Source organism: Diabrotica virgifera, chromosome 5, assembly GCF_917563875.1.
Source record: "Diabrotica virgifera virgifera chromosome 5, PGI_DIABVI_V3a".
Lineage (NCBI taxonomy): Eukaryota > Metazoa > Arthropoda > Insecta > Coleoptera > Chrysomelidae > Diabrotica > Diabrotica virgifera.
In genome coordinates this window covers 31616049-31632643 of record NC_065447.1, presented here as the reverse complement: position 1 = coordinate 31632643, position 16595 = coordinate 31616049, and the positions used below count along the sequence as shown (strand labels likewise).

The following is a 16595-nucleotide window of genomic DNA, read 5'->3' as shown; positions in this document are numbered from 1 at the left end:
ACAAGAATTTTTCCTTAGTGATGTTTTCTAATGAAGGACAGAAGTATTCAACATCCTCTTCATCTTTGTTAATATCAACATCACTGTTGCTGTCAATGGTGCAATGCCACATGCTTCAAAACCAGAAAGTAAATTTCTTTTTACAGCACTTTTCTCTCCGTCTGGATTTTAGGTGGTACTTCATTCATGATTTCAAGTGTTTGCTTTAACAGCTTAGGAAATTAATTTTTCGGAATCCCAGAGGTTTTGGAATTTTGCATTTTACATGATGTGAAAGTTTTCCTCCAGCTTTCTTTTTAGGGGCCTCAAGAATGCGACATCCAATCTTCTTCTTTAAGTACCGTGCCCAAATTTTTAGGCGTGGGTAGCTTCCATAACAATTTGCCGATATCGTTCTCGATCTTGTGCGGCATGTAACAATTGATCTGCTGATAAGCCAGTCCATTGACGAAGGTTTCGGAGCCATGGATATTTCTTTCGACCAAGTCCTCTTTTTCCGTCGATCTTTCCATTGAGTATTAACTGCAGTATCCTGTATCTGCTACCTCTCATTATATGCCCCAGATATTCAAGTTTTCTCTTTTTTATCATCTTCATTAAGTCACCTTCGCCTTGACCTACTCTGTTTAAGACTTCTCTGTTTGAAATGCGTTGAACCCAAGATATTCTGAGCATTCTACGATACGACCACATCTCAAAGGCTTCTAATTTGTTCATCATGTTAACCTTCGTGATCCAGGTTTCACATCCATATAGTAATACAGGATACACACAACATTTTAGGAACTTGATTCTTAGTTGTAAATTCAGCTGAGAATTGCTCAGAATAGATCTAAGTTTCATAAATTCTCCTCTTGCAATTTCTATACGAGTTTTAATTTCTTCATCCGGATTTAGTGTCTCGTTTATCCAACATCCTAGGTATTTAAACGACATCCAATGGCTGGCAAATATTAGTAGAGTTGGCTGGTAGGCATGCCAATATTACATTATTTTCTTCACATTGTCTCAGAACATCTGGATTAAAATGAGATGCTAGGTTGTCCCCTATTAACACCTTTTTTTCCATCGAGTCGCTTAGCATGTGGTAAGAAGCAAGTGACAAACCAATCATTGAATGTTGACATATCAATCCAACCATGGGAGGTTCGATTATATCGTGTCCCCAGTGCGCAACATGGCTATTCGCAGCATGGGCTGCCCTTGGGACCATTTTCTGTCCAAGTATCCCATAAATTTTCCGCCTTGTATATGACGTAAGGTGGCAGAAGTATACCTGAGGCGGATCCACCAATCATTATCGATGTAGCAGATTTTGAATGGTTGCATATTTTTTCGTGATATTGAGTACTACTTCGGTAGATGCTAAATTTTTTTTACAAGGTCATCTGAGAAGTTGAACTCGTCGTAATTAAAAATATTTTCAACTGGAACATTTTCAATCGTTTGTTGTAAATTGTCAAAGTATTTTTTAATCAGGTCCGGAGGTACTTCTGCTCGGCTTTTTTTAATATTAGTTGCTAATCTTCTACCAGCAATACCTCCATATCTCTTCAACAAGCTATTTACCCAGTTAATTTCAGGAATATTCTCCTTAAATCTAGGTACAATTCTACCAGTTTTGTCCAAAAAACTTTTGACGAACATTCTCAAATCCATTGCACTTAGATGATATCCCCAATCTGCACATGTTAAAACGCTATTAATATTGGCTACTGCTTCTTCATATGTGAATACAGATTGTCCACCTGTTTTCTTAATCTTCCTTCCATGGTACTTGGTATTTAAAGTTCCGTAGGACAATTTGTATTTTTTTGCGGCTTTTCTTAGCGACAATCCATTTTCCAATACATCGTGCAACGCCTGATTAACTTGTTCTTCATTAAAATTGCCATACGTTCTACTGCCTAATAATTGTCTTTTGTACGTTCTTCCTATTTTGATTGATATTCTTAAATCTGTAACAAAAATTATTAATTAATTTCTGGAACGTACGTAACGTGGTTTTAGATTGATCACTTAATCAATGTCACCCTATTCAATATTAGATACTTAAAATTATTATTACAGAACCATACAAAATAATTTTATAACACTAGACATAGCGAAATTACCTCATTTCTTTGTCTACCAGCTAAAGTACACAAATTATAAAAATAGGCCAAAAATTACGGTTAATTTCAAAGCAACATAACTTTTTCCCAATGCCAATTGTAAACTAACAACGACGTGAACTGATCATAGCCAAGATTCAATACCACTCCCAGAAACAATTTTACATTGTTGCCGGTTGTATCTACATATATATGATAAAACGACAAATGATCAATGTCACCCCGGGATATCAATCTCACCCCATTTTACGGTAGGCAATTTATGTATCCTTTTCTATGTGTTTTGGTTCTATTAGTTCTTTTACCTCCGTTCTTTGACTTTTTATAAAGCGCCATATTTCCTTTTACAAACCATAAAAATCATGTTTTATTCCTTTCGAAAAACGTTCCCCCAGTAATCATTTTTTATTCTTGTTACGAGTGAATGTGTTTCGTTTCTTATTGTCTTCTAATCGCACTGATTGTGATGTTATTATTTTTACGATTTAGTTTGAGAGTTCTTAGCATAATTTTTATTTTGACTGTATTTCTGTTAATGTTTTCGCCTTTAACTTTCCTTGTACTGCTTTTGTTGTTGAAATACAAGGAATCTATCCAAATTTTATATATCAAAATTCCTACTATTTACTACCTCTCATCCGTTTTTTAGCTCCTCTTCAGCCCATAATTCTACCAAATATAATAATATTGCGAAATGTTTAATAAAAAACTGACTGCTGAATATTAGTTATAGAACTCTTACACACGTAAATGAAAAGGCCAGAGTGAACCTTCAATTTCAGTTCGCGGCCTCCAAAATATCTCATATGGAACGAATACATTAATCAACATGCGAAAATATTACGCAACCTTTTTTAGTCCAAGAGCCAAAAAACAACAATTGTATCAATTTACCTCATTTGAGAGGTAAAAGTAAAAACAAAAAAATTGATTTCAGTGGTATTGAAAGGGCTAATAATGAATTTAAAAGCCGTAATTTTATTTTTAGAGTTTGAGATTTATGCTCTTGTAATGTTTATTGGAACATTGTGAAGTATTTTTCAATGCTGTGCCTCATTTACAGCCAGGAAAAATTAAATAAGATTACATAATAAGGGACAACATCAGTTTCCTCTATCATTTAATTCAAATTTAATAAAATAGCCCAGTCGGGATAGCATCTGACCTTTCATTAGGAGCTGCCCCAAATTTTATTTTTCTAATTTTTAGGGAGGGTCAATATTAGTATAAATTTAAAATCTCGACTGAATTCCGCCGTTGAGTTAGCCGCCATCTTGATTTTAAACGAGAACAGTTTTTGCTCAATACCTCCGCCATTTTCAATTTTTTGATAAAAAGTGTAGAAACTGGAATTGTTGAAAATGCGATTTTCTATAGTTTCATTTATTATAATTTTTTTCGTGCGGTCGATATTTTCCGAGTTATGAGGGAAAAATAGTGACAGTTGTAGCATAATTATTAAATTATTGCATAATCTCGTTTATTATTAGTTTTACAACAAATATATATCTACACAAAAAGGAAGAGAATTAAATTTTGTACAATTTTGATGCCGTACATTTTTTTGATAAAATAAATTCTTAAGGTAGTACGTATGTGGTAAAAGTGCGAGCGTTGTGACGTTCCGCCCCTTATAGAATCGATTATTGATGGGAAGATATTATTTAACTATCCAAAATATTATTTAATTATTTTCAGAATTATTTTCTTTCAATGTTTATTCAAATAGAACTTAAACCCATCTCAGAATTTTTAAATGCTTGATGACGTCACATTTAAAACGTGGCAACATTGGTTTCCCCACTTTGACAGCCAATGCTTAGTAGAGGGGTACGAAGGATTCAGCTGTGAACGTGAGCCTTGGATTGCCATTGTTTCTCGAGTGTTCGGTCTGAATCGTAGTGTGCGGGGTCATTAGACTCAATTATTCACCTCTAATTCTCAGTTCCAAATTGATTAAATATTACAATAAAAGTATAGTGAAGTTATCCAGCAGCAGTGGATTTGAAGAATTTTAGAGCATACTATATCCAATGAGTTCTACCCCGGTAAATACACATTTTATTAAGTATTTTATTCAGCCATTTTGGAAGTCCTTGACATTTGCTAACTAAGTTTCACATAGTCTATTTTCATGGTTTTTATGTTTTATTTTCATGGATCAAACTCATCTAGAGATAATTCAATATTCGTTGTTAATTTGTGCTTCCAGTTGGAAAATAGAGCTAATTTAAACTCCATTTTTTATATTCCTTTCAAGTCTACAGAACTCCTATCTTTTGAACGATGATCAAATAAGTATCCATCGCTTAGTCTTACTATATTTCATCCTTGTATAATATATCTATATACCGGTGTATATATTATAATAAAATATTCTTTCACAGTAATTATATTTTGTATTTCAATTGGAAATTACTTGTGTTATTTGACCAAGGTCATCTGATAGCAACCTGATAAAAGGTCAAGCTGTCTAGTCATTCAAGTTTTTGGACTTAATGACCTATTTCTTCTTATTCCCATAGGAATAAAAACACCTCCTCGTATCTCTTGCTTCTTTTTTTTGACATTGGTAGATTGGTAGTAACACCACACTGTGTTTTTTTTAGCACCTACCATGAAATCTTAAAGCCACCCTACAACAACACCAAGGCCAGACCACACAGAGAGAAACAATCAATAGGCGACCAGCCTGGATTATTTCCACATTTTCTTTTTTTGAGTACCTCCAGCTGCTTTCCAACAGTTTTGAGTACCTTCAGCTGCTTTCTACCAGTCTTCCTCTCCTGTACCTCCAGCAGGACAGCTGCTAGCGAGAGTTAGCACCCTTGGGTGCTCATTACATCAACTTCAAGATTAGGAAAGAGTGGTTTGTTTGGGAACATTTACTGTGCTCTTATTAAAGACAGACTGGTTTTGTGATATTTAGTACATTTTTTTTTTATAGTTCAATTGCACACACATTTTTCCTGCTTTATATTTTTTATAGGTTTTTTTTTTCTTTACAACATAATATTTAATTGATAGCGTTCCCCAACACTCTGCAATCTATAAAGGTATAAATTTCTGAGCTCAGATATTTTCCCTGATAATAGTAGTCGGTACTCTTATCTTGATTATTTTTAGGCTGTGTTCCACTTTTGTATAATTATTTAAACTCATTCCATTATTTTAGTATATGTTTAATTAAATTTTTAAAAATTAACTTCACATATTAGTCAAAATTGTAATTATTAACTTTATTTAACTTGAACTTATTAACTTTACTTAACTTTAACTTATTAACTTTATTTAACTTTAACTTTAATTTATTAAATTCATATGAACTTCTGGATTCTAATCCCTCAGATTAGTTTTTGGTTTCACTTGTTATTATTACTATTATAAACCACGAGTTAGGAAAAGGATCTGTGTATCCACTCGTAGGTTTATTTATTCAATAAGGCTTGTGCCTGTCCCACTCACAGTGAGGTATTTATATGTTATATATAGTATCAGGTAGTATTTAATTAAGGTGTACGTATTATAAACGTACAATTATTATTTGGTGAGGGTTCTACTAACCTAGTTGTAAGTTGTACTTCCTGTATTAGAGGTACCCGTAGTCAGTTTTTCTAACCTTATAAAGAGTATTCTTAGATCATAGTTGTATGATGATTTTGTAATTGACTTTCACTAGTATCACTTTTTCCTGTCATGTTAGAGTTACACACTAGTTACTTGTCCTAACTCAGAGATTGTTAAAAAGATCTAGTAGTTACATTCAATAAATATACATTTATTGTGATTTTTTTTTCTTATTACTCCTTTATTTTTAGTAGTATATTTTATAATTTAATAATCTTTAATAACTTTTCACATACTTGTACTACAAATTTAACATACTCTATAGCAGCGTAGAATACCTGGAAGAGCGTTAACCTAGTTATCCTTCTTCTGGCGCCCAAAAATTCATTCTATTTTCAGTATATTATTATATTTACTCTATCTATTTTCTGAACATTATCTTCATATCTTCTTTTCGAGCCATCATTGTCACTTCCTTTAATCTATTGTCTGGCCAAAAATAGCCGTGCAAATTGGCCGAATCCTTCCTTGAGTGTCAAGTGGCCCTTCTCATACATATTTAGCTAGCCCTTCAAGTTATATCTATCTATTAATGATTTCTCATCTCTAGTCCTGTATCAATTCGATATTCTTTGTCTTGGCATCCTTCCATACAAATACTACTACAAAGTTGTATTTTAGTTACTCCAGCTTCTTCAACGGAGAAGCCACACATTTTTGTCCTTTGGCTACATTAAGTAGATCTTCTTCTTTTTACTACTTCTGTTGGAGTTTACCACTCCCTTTTCATTCACTCCAACAGAAAATCATCAGCGAGTTGTTACATCGGCTTTCCAACGTGGGGCTTTATTTTTGGTCTGAGACAGTATTCATTTAGGTCAATTCTTCTCTTTTATCTGAAATCTCTTTGTTATTTCCGTTTGGTATCCTATACACATATTGTTACTTATTTATTTTATTTTTAATTTCTGATACATATCAGGTATTCTTAAACGCTGTTTTGATTTTTGTTTATATTTTGGGACCTCATTATAGTATATGTTTGTGCAGCTTACATTCTGGGTTAGATTTTGAATTTTTATTGGGAACTTATATTTAATATTGCTATTAATAATATAATTCATATAACAATTTTATTTCTTCAGTCAATAGTGGTATAGTTGGAGGTACAACTAAGTGTTGATTATTATTATTATTATTATAGATATATATTTTTTCTAGAGTGGTGGTAAGTTACATATAAATAAAAAAATTTACTTCCAGTATTTAGGTAGTAGGTTTACTTGAGTATACAATATTTATTGGATTATTTATCCATTTATTTGATCTTATATATTTATTTGATCTTATTTATTAGATTATATACTGCATTATATATATATTTTTTTTTTGCTGGCTATTTTGATTTTGTTGGTGTGTTGCTGATATTTTCTCGGTTTATATTATATATATTTTGCGTGCAAACTTTCATATTTTCATATTTTTCATATTTCTGTTCTTTGGACTATTTGTCAATAACTTTGCTCTCATCATGTGTGCTTTTAAAGCTGAACATCTTCTGGTGGATGAATTGGATTATGAATTAAAGATTCGGGACATAATGCCAGAGGAGTCGACAACTGTCGATAAAAAACGCAATCTTTTGAGAGGTGCTTTGAAACAAGAAGCTGGCAATAGAAGTTTTCTCCAAATTTCAGCTGTATCCCTTCCTTTTGAGGAACAACAAAAAGGAATCACTGAAACATTGGACAGCTTGTCTAAAAAAATCGAAAAGTTTAGGGGAACTGTAAAGGATACAGAGTATGCGCGATTAACATCTCGTCTAGGCCATATTTCTGCCCGTGTACACTTGCTACACTGTCCTTCTGAAGAACAGGAACCGTTCAAGAGGTCTGTTTCTCTTAAAATATTAACACTAGAGGGTGAACTTGATTCTAGAGTTAACCCCATTGCTACCTCTACTCCTAATGCTTCAGTCAATGTACCTAGCTTTACGTACTCCAAACCTGTTCAAGTACACAAATGGGGTATTTCATTTTCAGGTGAAAAACAGCACACTGATGTGATGTCATTTTTAGAAAGGGTTGAATGTCTTCGAATATCTAGAGGTGTTTCTGAAGAGGATTTGTTTGCTGCTTCTGCTGAGTTGTTCACCGGGACCGCTTTTACATGGTTTATGAATAACAGGGGTAATTTTTCTTGTTGGTCTGATCTGATTAAAAAGTTGAAGTCGGATTTTCTTCCGTATTCATTCCAGGATGATTTATTAGATCAAATTAAGAATCATAAGCAGAAACCTGGGGAATCTGTTACTATGTTTATTAATACTATATTAGGTATGTGTAGTCGTTTAGACACTCCTTTGTCAGATTTAGCTAAAATTAAAATCATCCTTAAATGTCTATTGCCCTTTTATCATCAACAATTAGCTCTTATGGACATTCAGAACATTGATGACCTTACTATAAAATGCAAACGTTTGGAGGAAACGTTATCCTGGTCTTCTCAACCTCCATCCACATCTCGATCCTCTTCTAACTCTTCTTCTCAGCCAACTTCCTTTAGGCAACGTTCTTGGCTAAATAAGGGTCATGAACATAATGTTTCGGTTGTTAGTTCTCTTGTCTGCTGGAATTGTGATCAGCCTGGTCACCCATTTTACAATTGTGGGATTCCTCAAAATCGTATTTTCTGCCATGGTTGTGGCCGAGAGAACACCCTTAAAAGAAACTGTTCTAAGTGTTCGGGAAACGACACGTCGGAGGTCCGTCCCCTGAACGTTTCTCCGTCCAACATCCAATCAGGGAATCAAACCCCATCGTCAAACGAAACTGCTGGACCAAGCACATCCAGCAACCCAAACCCATCTTCACGAAAAGGGAAAGGGGTGTCGTTCAAGAAAGCAGCACACACCACAAAACAAAATTAAACCAGAAATTTATTTCTATAGATAATACGTTAGATTCGCTTGATTCAAATGATCACAGATGGTCATTTACAAACGCTTCTTTGATTGGTAGTGTTCAACGTAACAATAATAATTGTGATAGTAATGTGGTTCCATTATCTATATTAGATTCTAGTTTTGTTAATGATGATGATACGTCTGGGTTAGTTCCATATAACGGTTGTAGACAACCAAATACTTTAGATCTAGATATTAATTCGTTATTAGTTAGGAAACAAAATGATAATAGGCCATATCTTCCTATTCAAATTTTAGGACAATCGTGTTTAGCTTTGTTAGATAGTGGCTCTAATATTTCATTGATAGGGGCACATTCGTTAAATTTATTGAAAAATTCTAGTATTCCCATTATGCCCATTTCATCTTTGCAAGTATCTACTGCAGATGGTACAGTTCAGTCCATTACGGGCAAACTCCAAATTAAAATCACAGTGGCAGATTTATGTAGGGAAATTACATTTTATGTTATTCCTTCCGTGCAGAATTCTATAATTTTAGGTATGGACTTTTTCAATGCTTTCAATAGTACCTTAAGTTGTTCTGATTTTTCTTTTTCCATATCTGAATTTAATTTATCTACCCTTAGTGCTATTCACGATTTTGCTAGTTTATCAAGCTCTGAACAAAGGCAATTAGAGAGTATGATCTCTAAATTTACTACTCTTTCTTCAAAAGACAAACTAGGTCGTACGTCGTTAATCTCTCACACTATCGAAGTGGGAAATCCCACTCCTTTCAGATTATATCAGTACCCCATACCTCAAGCCTGGCAGGCAGATTTAGAAAAGGAAGTAGATTCGATGCTTGCTTTAAATATCATAGAACCTTCAACATCGTCCTACTGTTCTCCGCTCTGGTTAACGAAGAAGAAGGATGGATCCTTCAGGATCTGCTTTGACGGTCGAAAACTAAACAGTATCACAACTAACAGGGATGCTTATCCTATCCCCAGAATAGATGTAATTTTGAGCAAACTTCAGAATGCCAAATACATCTCTTCTATTGATTTGTCTAAGGCCTTCCTACAGATCCCACTGAGTGAAGAGAGCAAGAAGTATACTGCTTTTGCTGTCAGTGGTAAAGGATTATTCCAGTTTGTCACCATGCCTTTCGGTCTTGTTTCTGCTCCTCAGACAATGTGTCGTCTGATGGATTTAGTCATTGGTCCACCGTTAGAGCCCTATGTTTTCTATTATTTAGACGATATTTTGGTTGTCACTCCTGATTTTTCCCTTCATATGGAAATTTTAGATAAGTTATTTTTACGTCTTAAGGAAGCTAATCTAACGGTCAATCTGGATAAATGTCAGTTTTGTCGCCCTAGTCTTAAGTTCTTGGGTTATGTTGTGGATAACCAGGGGCTGAGGACTGATCCTGAGAAAATAGTTGCTATCAAAAATTTTCCTATACCAAAGACCACCACCCAAGTCCGTAGGATATTGGGAATGTGTGGCTATTATCGGCGATTTGTACCGTCCTACTCTACTTTTTTGTCACCTCTTACTGATCTTTTGAAGAACAGGAAAAAGGGACAGACCATTACTTGGACTCCTGAGGCTGACGAAGCTTTTAGGCGCGTTAAAGATGCTTTAACGAGCGCTCCGGTTATGATGTCACCTAATTTTGATGAGCATTTTTATCTAATGACAGATTGCTCTAATACAGCTTCTGGAGGCGTATTATTTCAGTTGAAAGATGGCTCCGAACACCCCATAGCGTACACTAGTAAGAAGTTGAACAAGGCCCAGAAAAACTATTCAACTACGGAGAAAGAACTCTTAGCTATCATCCATGGGTTAGAAGCTTTTCGTTATTATCTGGAAGGTCGTAATTTCACTATAATTACTGATCATAGTTCCTTAGTATGGCTTCATAGTATGAAAAACCCTTCACAGAGGCTTTCTCGATGGATATGCAAACTGGCTGCCTATTCATATAAGATTGTCCATAGAAAGGCAAACGGGGTAGTGGTCGCAGATGCTCTTTCACGTGTCCATGATATTAATGTCCTAGATCTGTCCTCTTTAAGTCCTGATATGTGGTATCAGAATATGATTGATAGGGTCACTCAGGACCCACAAAAATATCCTGATTTTAAGGTAGAGAATAATATTCTGTACAAACACATCTTAAGTCCGATAGAGTCCTTATCCAATATGTCGGAGTGGAAAATAGTTGTACCTACGCCAAATAGGGAAAATATTCTGCATATGTTTCATGATGAAGTTACGGCGGGTCATTTTGGTTTTTATAAGACTTATCACCGTATTGCCGAATTATATTATTGGCCTGGTATGCGGAAGTCTATAAAAAGGTACATTTCTAAATGCATGGTTTGTGCTACTTGTAAACCAAGTAACCTACCACAGGCTGGACTTATGGGTTCCTTCAGGAACATAAATTTTCCTTGGCAGATGATCTCAATGGATCTCATTGGACCTTATCCTCGGAGTTACAAGGGTAATACCTATTGCCTGGTAGTTGTGGATTATTTCACTAAATTTCCTTTAGTTTGTCCCCTTCGCCAGGCCACAACTCCAGCAATTTTAAAATATTTGGAGGAACAAGTCTTTTTGGTGTATGGTGTTCCTCAAATTGTGTCATGTGACAACGGTCCTCAGTTTGTATCGAAGGCCTTTAAAGATCTTCTAGCTAAATATAAGGTTCAAAAGACCTTTTATAATGCTGCCTACCATCCACAAGCAAATCATACTGAGAGAGTAAATCGCAGTATTGTCACAGCTCTAAGGTCCTATACTTACCCTGATCACAGAGCTTGGGATCAATATATTCATTCCATAGCTCAAGCCATAAGGATTCTGTCCATGAAGTTACCCAGTGCTCTCCAGCATATTTGAATTTTGGTAGGAATGTGGCTTTATCAGGTGATTATTTTGGTGTAATTTCAGACAATTCCGAAAATCTTCCTCAAATATCTGAGAAACTTCATCGCTTAGATGATCTCCAGACGTTACCTCATATTTTCGCAGACATTAGGAAGAAGTTAAAAACTTCTTACCTAAGGAACCAGCAGCACTATAATTTGAGGAAACGAGATCTGCGATTCTTTGTTGGTGATCGAGTCTTAAAGCGCAATTTTGTCAAATCCAATAAGGGTGATGCCATTTCTGCAAAGTTTTGCCAGAAATATGTCCCATGTACTGTCTCAAGGGTAATATCTCCTTTGATTTATGAATTAAAGGACAATTCGACTAATAAGCGAATTGGTCAATTTCATGTAAAGGATTTACTGCCTGACAACACCATGGACGATGTGGATTCTTCAACTTCATCGGAAGAAGATTAGCTTAACAGGGTTGTTTAAGCTAATATCTTCCTGTGTTTGCCTTTAATTAGTTTTATTATGGTATAGTATTTTAGTTTAAATTGTTAATCACCAGATAATGCCTGACCATAGCAATTTTTATCCTTCGGCATGGCTTGATGATTTCTCACGTATTAGTTATTAGGTACCGAATTCTTGTGTAATACCGCTTGTATGAGTTTATTATTATTTTTTTTGTATTATAGATTGCATTTGAGTCATTATCGACAAATATTCTCAAATACTAATCCAGCCAGTAGTATTACCAAGTTAATAACCTCCACTTGTACTCTTAGTTTTGTACTCAACCTCTCAGAATAAAAGGGCTGTTGATTATTATATATTAAGATATTTGGATGTGTGGGCTCATACAAGTATTCTTGCTTAATATAGATGGAGCTATGTTACACTACCATATCTTAGATTATGTGTTATATCTTGGATATTTGATTACATACCTATTATTTTTTTTATTGTTTTTATATCATGTCATTGGATTTGCCATATTGGAAAGAAGTTGTGGTTGTTAATTTGTTATTGGGTTACTTTATTGATATTTGTCACAGGTACCTTAAATACTTTATATTAATTCGGATTCTTACTTCCTCCACAGGATGATTCTGGAATGAATTTGGAATTTTGATTTATAAATGAATTCTTGAGTCCTTCATATTTCTTCTTATGAACTAGTCTGTTAATGCTCAAAGTTGGTGAATACGTGGGTTCGAAGTTCAGCAACTGATCACTGCTATCCGATTTCGTAATCCATGTCTTTCTTGTCAGAGTAGGCAGATGTTTATCCATGATAATATTTCTGGTTGGGAAATGGTGTACAACACTTCCTAACCATTCTTGTGCAATTGTTCCAAATATTCCAGGCACATTTTCACACGATAATAGGGAAGTCTAGTTTGCTTATTTTATGTCTCTTAGTTCATAGTATATTGATGCTTGACTTTCCATAGACGTAGAGTCGTAATGTTAGTGATTAACCCACTGGGACAAATTATTGATTTTCTTTTTAGTAGATTCCCTCTTCTTTCCTTAGGCATTAATTGTTGCTTAGATTCAGGAATATCTCCTGGATAATCCTATGTATGTTCACATGAATATACAGTCTTATGAAAGATTGGGAGCTCGTTCCCGTCATATTTTGTATTTACCATGGAGTCATAGAACTTATAAGTTCATCCTTTATTTTTACTATTTAGTTTCGATAGGCTCATATTACCGGATGAGGGTAGATCTAGAGCTAATTTAGTTAGTTATTTAGTATTAGTGAGAATTGGTCCATAAATCTTCCTGATCGTTCTTCTTTGGATATGCTCCTATAAATCTGGTGTCCATTGCTAGTCCGATTTTGGATTAAGTGTCCGATTCTTCACTTATTTTGTTTATTTGGTTGTATAGGTTCGTATTACCGGATGTGGGTGTACGTAGACCTAATTTATTTATATGATTTAGTATGGATGTGAATTGGTCCATAAATCTTCCTGGTCGTTCTTCATTGGATATGCTTTTGTGAATCTGTTGTCCATTGATAGTCTGACTTTGGATTGAGTGTCTGATTCCACATTTATTTTGGTTAATGTGTTTGCATTCCTTTGGTATGTTCACTATTTATATTAGTTGGTATTGGTGAAAATTATTCTATAAATATTCCTAGTTGTTCTTCTCTGGATATGCTATTACGAATCTGGTGTCCATTGCTAGTCCAATTTAGGATTGAGTGTTTGATTCTTCACTTATTATAGTTATTGATTTCATTGGTGACTTTAGTATATGTACTTGCGTTATGGTATGAATTGGCTCTCACCTTTGCCTGGTTGTTCGTCCTTGGATATACTCCTTATAAATCTGATGTCCATGGATAGTTCAACTTTGGATTTACTGCCAATTCGACACTTATTTGTCATTATAAATTATGTCTCATCTTTAGCACTTTTACTAGGACTTCGGGTCATATTTTGCAATTTCCGTTATTTGCTGCAGTGACCATCCTACTTTCCCTTGATTATTAGTGGTGATTATTTGTAATCTTGCGAATCAACGGGGAATGATACACTAAGCACTACTACTCTAGTTTAATATTTTGAAAAAAAAAAAAAAAAAATTTTTTTTTAAATAAAATTTAAATAAAAAAAATTTTTAAATTTATTTAAAAATTTTTAAAAATTTTTAAATAAAATTATAGAATCGATTATTGATGGGAAGATATTATTTAACTATCCAAAATATTATTTAATTATTTTCAGAATTATTTTCTTTCAATGTTTATTCAAATAGAACTTAAACCCATCTCAGAATTTTTAAATGCTTGATGACGTCACATTTAAAACGTGGCAACATTGGTTTCCCCACTTTGACAGCCAATGCTTAGTAGAGGGGTACGAAGGATTCAGCTGTGAACGTGAGCCTTGGATTGCCATTGTTTCTCGAGTGTTCGGTCTGAATCGTAGTGTGCGGGGTCATTAGACTCAATTATTCACCTCTAATTCTCAGTTCCAAATTGATTAAATATTACAATAAAAGTATAGTGAAGTTATCCAGCAGCAGTGGATTTGAAGAATTTTAGAGCATACTATATCCAATGAGTTCTACCCCGGTAAATACACATTTTATTAAGTATTTTATTCAGCCATTTTGGAAGTCCTTGACATTTGCTAACTAAGTTTCACATAGTCTATTTTCATGGTTTTTATGTTTTATTTTCATGGATCAAACTCATCTAGAGATAATTCAATATTCGTTGTTAATTTGTGCTTCCAGTTGGAAAATAGAGCTAATTTAAACTCCATTTTTTATATTCCTTTCAAGTCTACAGAACTCCTATCTTTTGAACGATGATCAAATAAGTATCCATCGCTTAGTCTTACTATATTTCATCCTTGTATAATATATCTATATACCGGTGTATATATTATAATAAAATATTCTTTCACAGTAATTATATTTTGTATTTCAATTGGAAATTACTTGTGTTATTTGACCAAGGTCATCTGATAGCAACCTGATAAAAGGTCAAGCTGTCTAGTCATTCAAGTTTTTGGACTTAATGACCTATTTCTTCTTATTCCCATAGGAATAAAAACACCTCCTCGTATCTCTTGCTTCTTTTTTTTGACATTGGTAGATTGGTAGTAACACCACACTGTGTTTTTTTTAGCACCTACCATGAAATCTTAAAGCCACCCTACAACAACACCAAGGCCAGACCACACAGAGAGAAACAATCAATAGGCGACCAGCCTGGATTATTTCCACATTTTCTTTTTTTGAGTACCTCCAGCTGCTTTCCAACAGTTTTGAGTACCTTCAGCTGCTTTCTACCAGTCTTCCTCTCCTGTACCTCCAGCAGGACAGCTGCTAGCGAGAGTTAGCACCCTTGGGTGCTCATTACATCAACTTCAAGATTAGGAAAGAGTGGTTTGTTTGGGAACATTTACTGTGCTCTTATTAAAGACAGACTGGTTTTGTGATATTTAGTACATTTTTTTTTTATAGTTCAATTGCACACACATTTTTCCTGCTTTATATTTTTTATAGGTTTTTTTTTTCTTTACAACATAATATTTAATTGATAGCGTTCCCCAACACTCTGCAATCTATAAAGGTATAAATTTCTGAGCTCAGATATTTTCCCTGATAATAGTAGTCGGTACTCTTATCTTGATTATTTTTAGGCTGTGTTCCACTTTTGTATAATTATTTAAACTCATTCCATTATTTTAGTATATGTTTAATTAAATTTTTAAAAATTAACTTCACATATTAGTCAAAATTGTAATTATTAACTTTATTTAACTTGAACTTATTAACTTTACTTAACTTTAACTTATTAACTTTATTTAACTTTAACTTTAATTTATTAAATTCATATGAACTTCTGGATTCTAATCCCTCAGATTAGTTTTTGGTTTCACTTGTTATTATTACTATTATAAACCACGAGTTAGGAAAAGGATCTGTGTATCCACTCGTAGGTTTATTTATTCAATAAGGCTTGTGCCTGTCCCACTCACAGTGAGGTATTTATATGTTATATATAGTATCAGGTAGTATTTAATTAAGGTGTACGTATTATAAACGTACAATTATTATTTGGTGAGGGTTCTACTAACCTAGTTGTAAGTTGTACTTCCTGTATTAGAGGTACCCGTAGTCAGTTTTTCTAACCTTATAAAGAGTATTCTTAGATCATAGTTGTATGATGATTTTGTAATTGACTTTCACTAGTATCACTTTTTCCTGTCATGTTAGAGTTACACACTAGTTACTTGTCCTAACTCAGAGATTGTTAAAAAGATCTAGTAGTTACATTCAATAAATATACATTTATTGTGATTTTTTTTTCTTATTACTCCTTTATTTTTAGTAGTATATTTTATAATTTAATAATCTTTAATAACTTTTCACATACTTGTACTACAAATTTAACATACTCTATAGCAGCGTAGAATACCTGGAAGAGCGTTAACCTAGTTATCCTTCTTCTGGCGCCCAAAAATTCATTCTATTTTCAGTATATTATTATATTTACTCTATCTATTTTCTGAACATTATCTTCATATCTTCTTTTCGAGCCATCATTGTCACTTCCTTTAATCTATTGTCTGGCCAA

The 16595-nt window shown here is 33.9% G+C and overlaps 1 protein-coding gene and 1 long non-coding RNA gene across 2 annotated transcripts; both read left to right on the top strand.

Annotated features, from left to right (window-relative positions):
- The first annotated feature begins 3733 nt into the window (after positions 1 to 3733).
- LOC126884980 (uncharacterized) lies at positions 3734 to 8709 on the top strand. The gene is made up of 2 exons (XM_050651362.1): positions 3734 to 4162; positions 4724 to 8709. Exon 2 carries the CDS (start codon positions 7213 to 7215, stop codon positions 8608 to 8610), a length of 1398 nt encoding a protein of 465 aa, XP_050507319.1. The 5' UTR covers positions 3734 to 4162; positions 4724 to 7212; the 3' UTR covers positions 8611 to 8709.
- Positions 8710 to 14170: 5461 nt separating this feature from the next.
- Positions 14171 to 16318, top strand: LOC126884979 (uncharacterized). Its single transcript, XR_007698219.1, has 2 exons — positions 14171 to 14579; positions 15141 to 16318. It is a non-coding gene; the product is annotated as an uncharacterized LOC126884979 (long non-coding RNA).
- Positions 16319 to 16595: the final 277 nt, after the last annotated feature.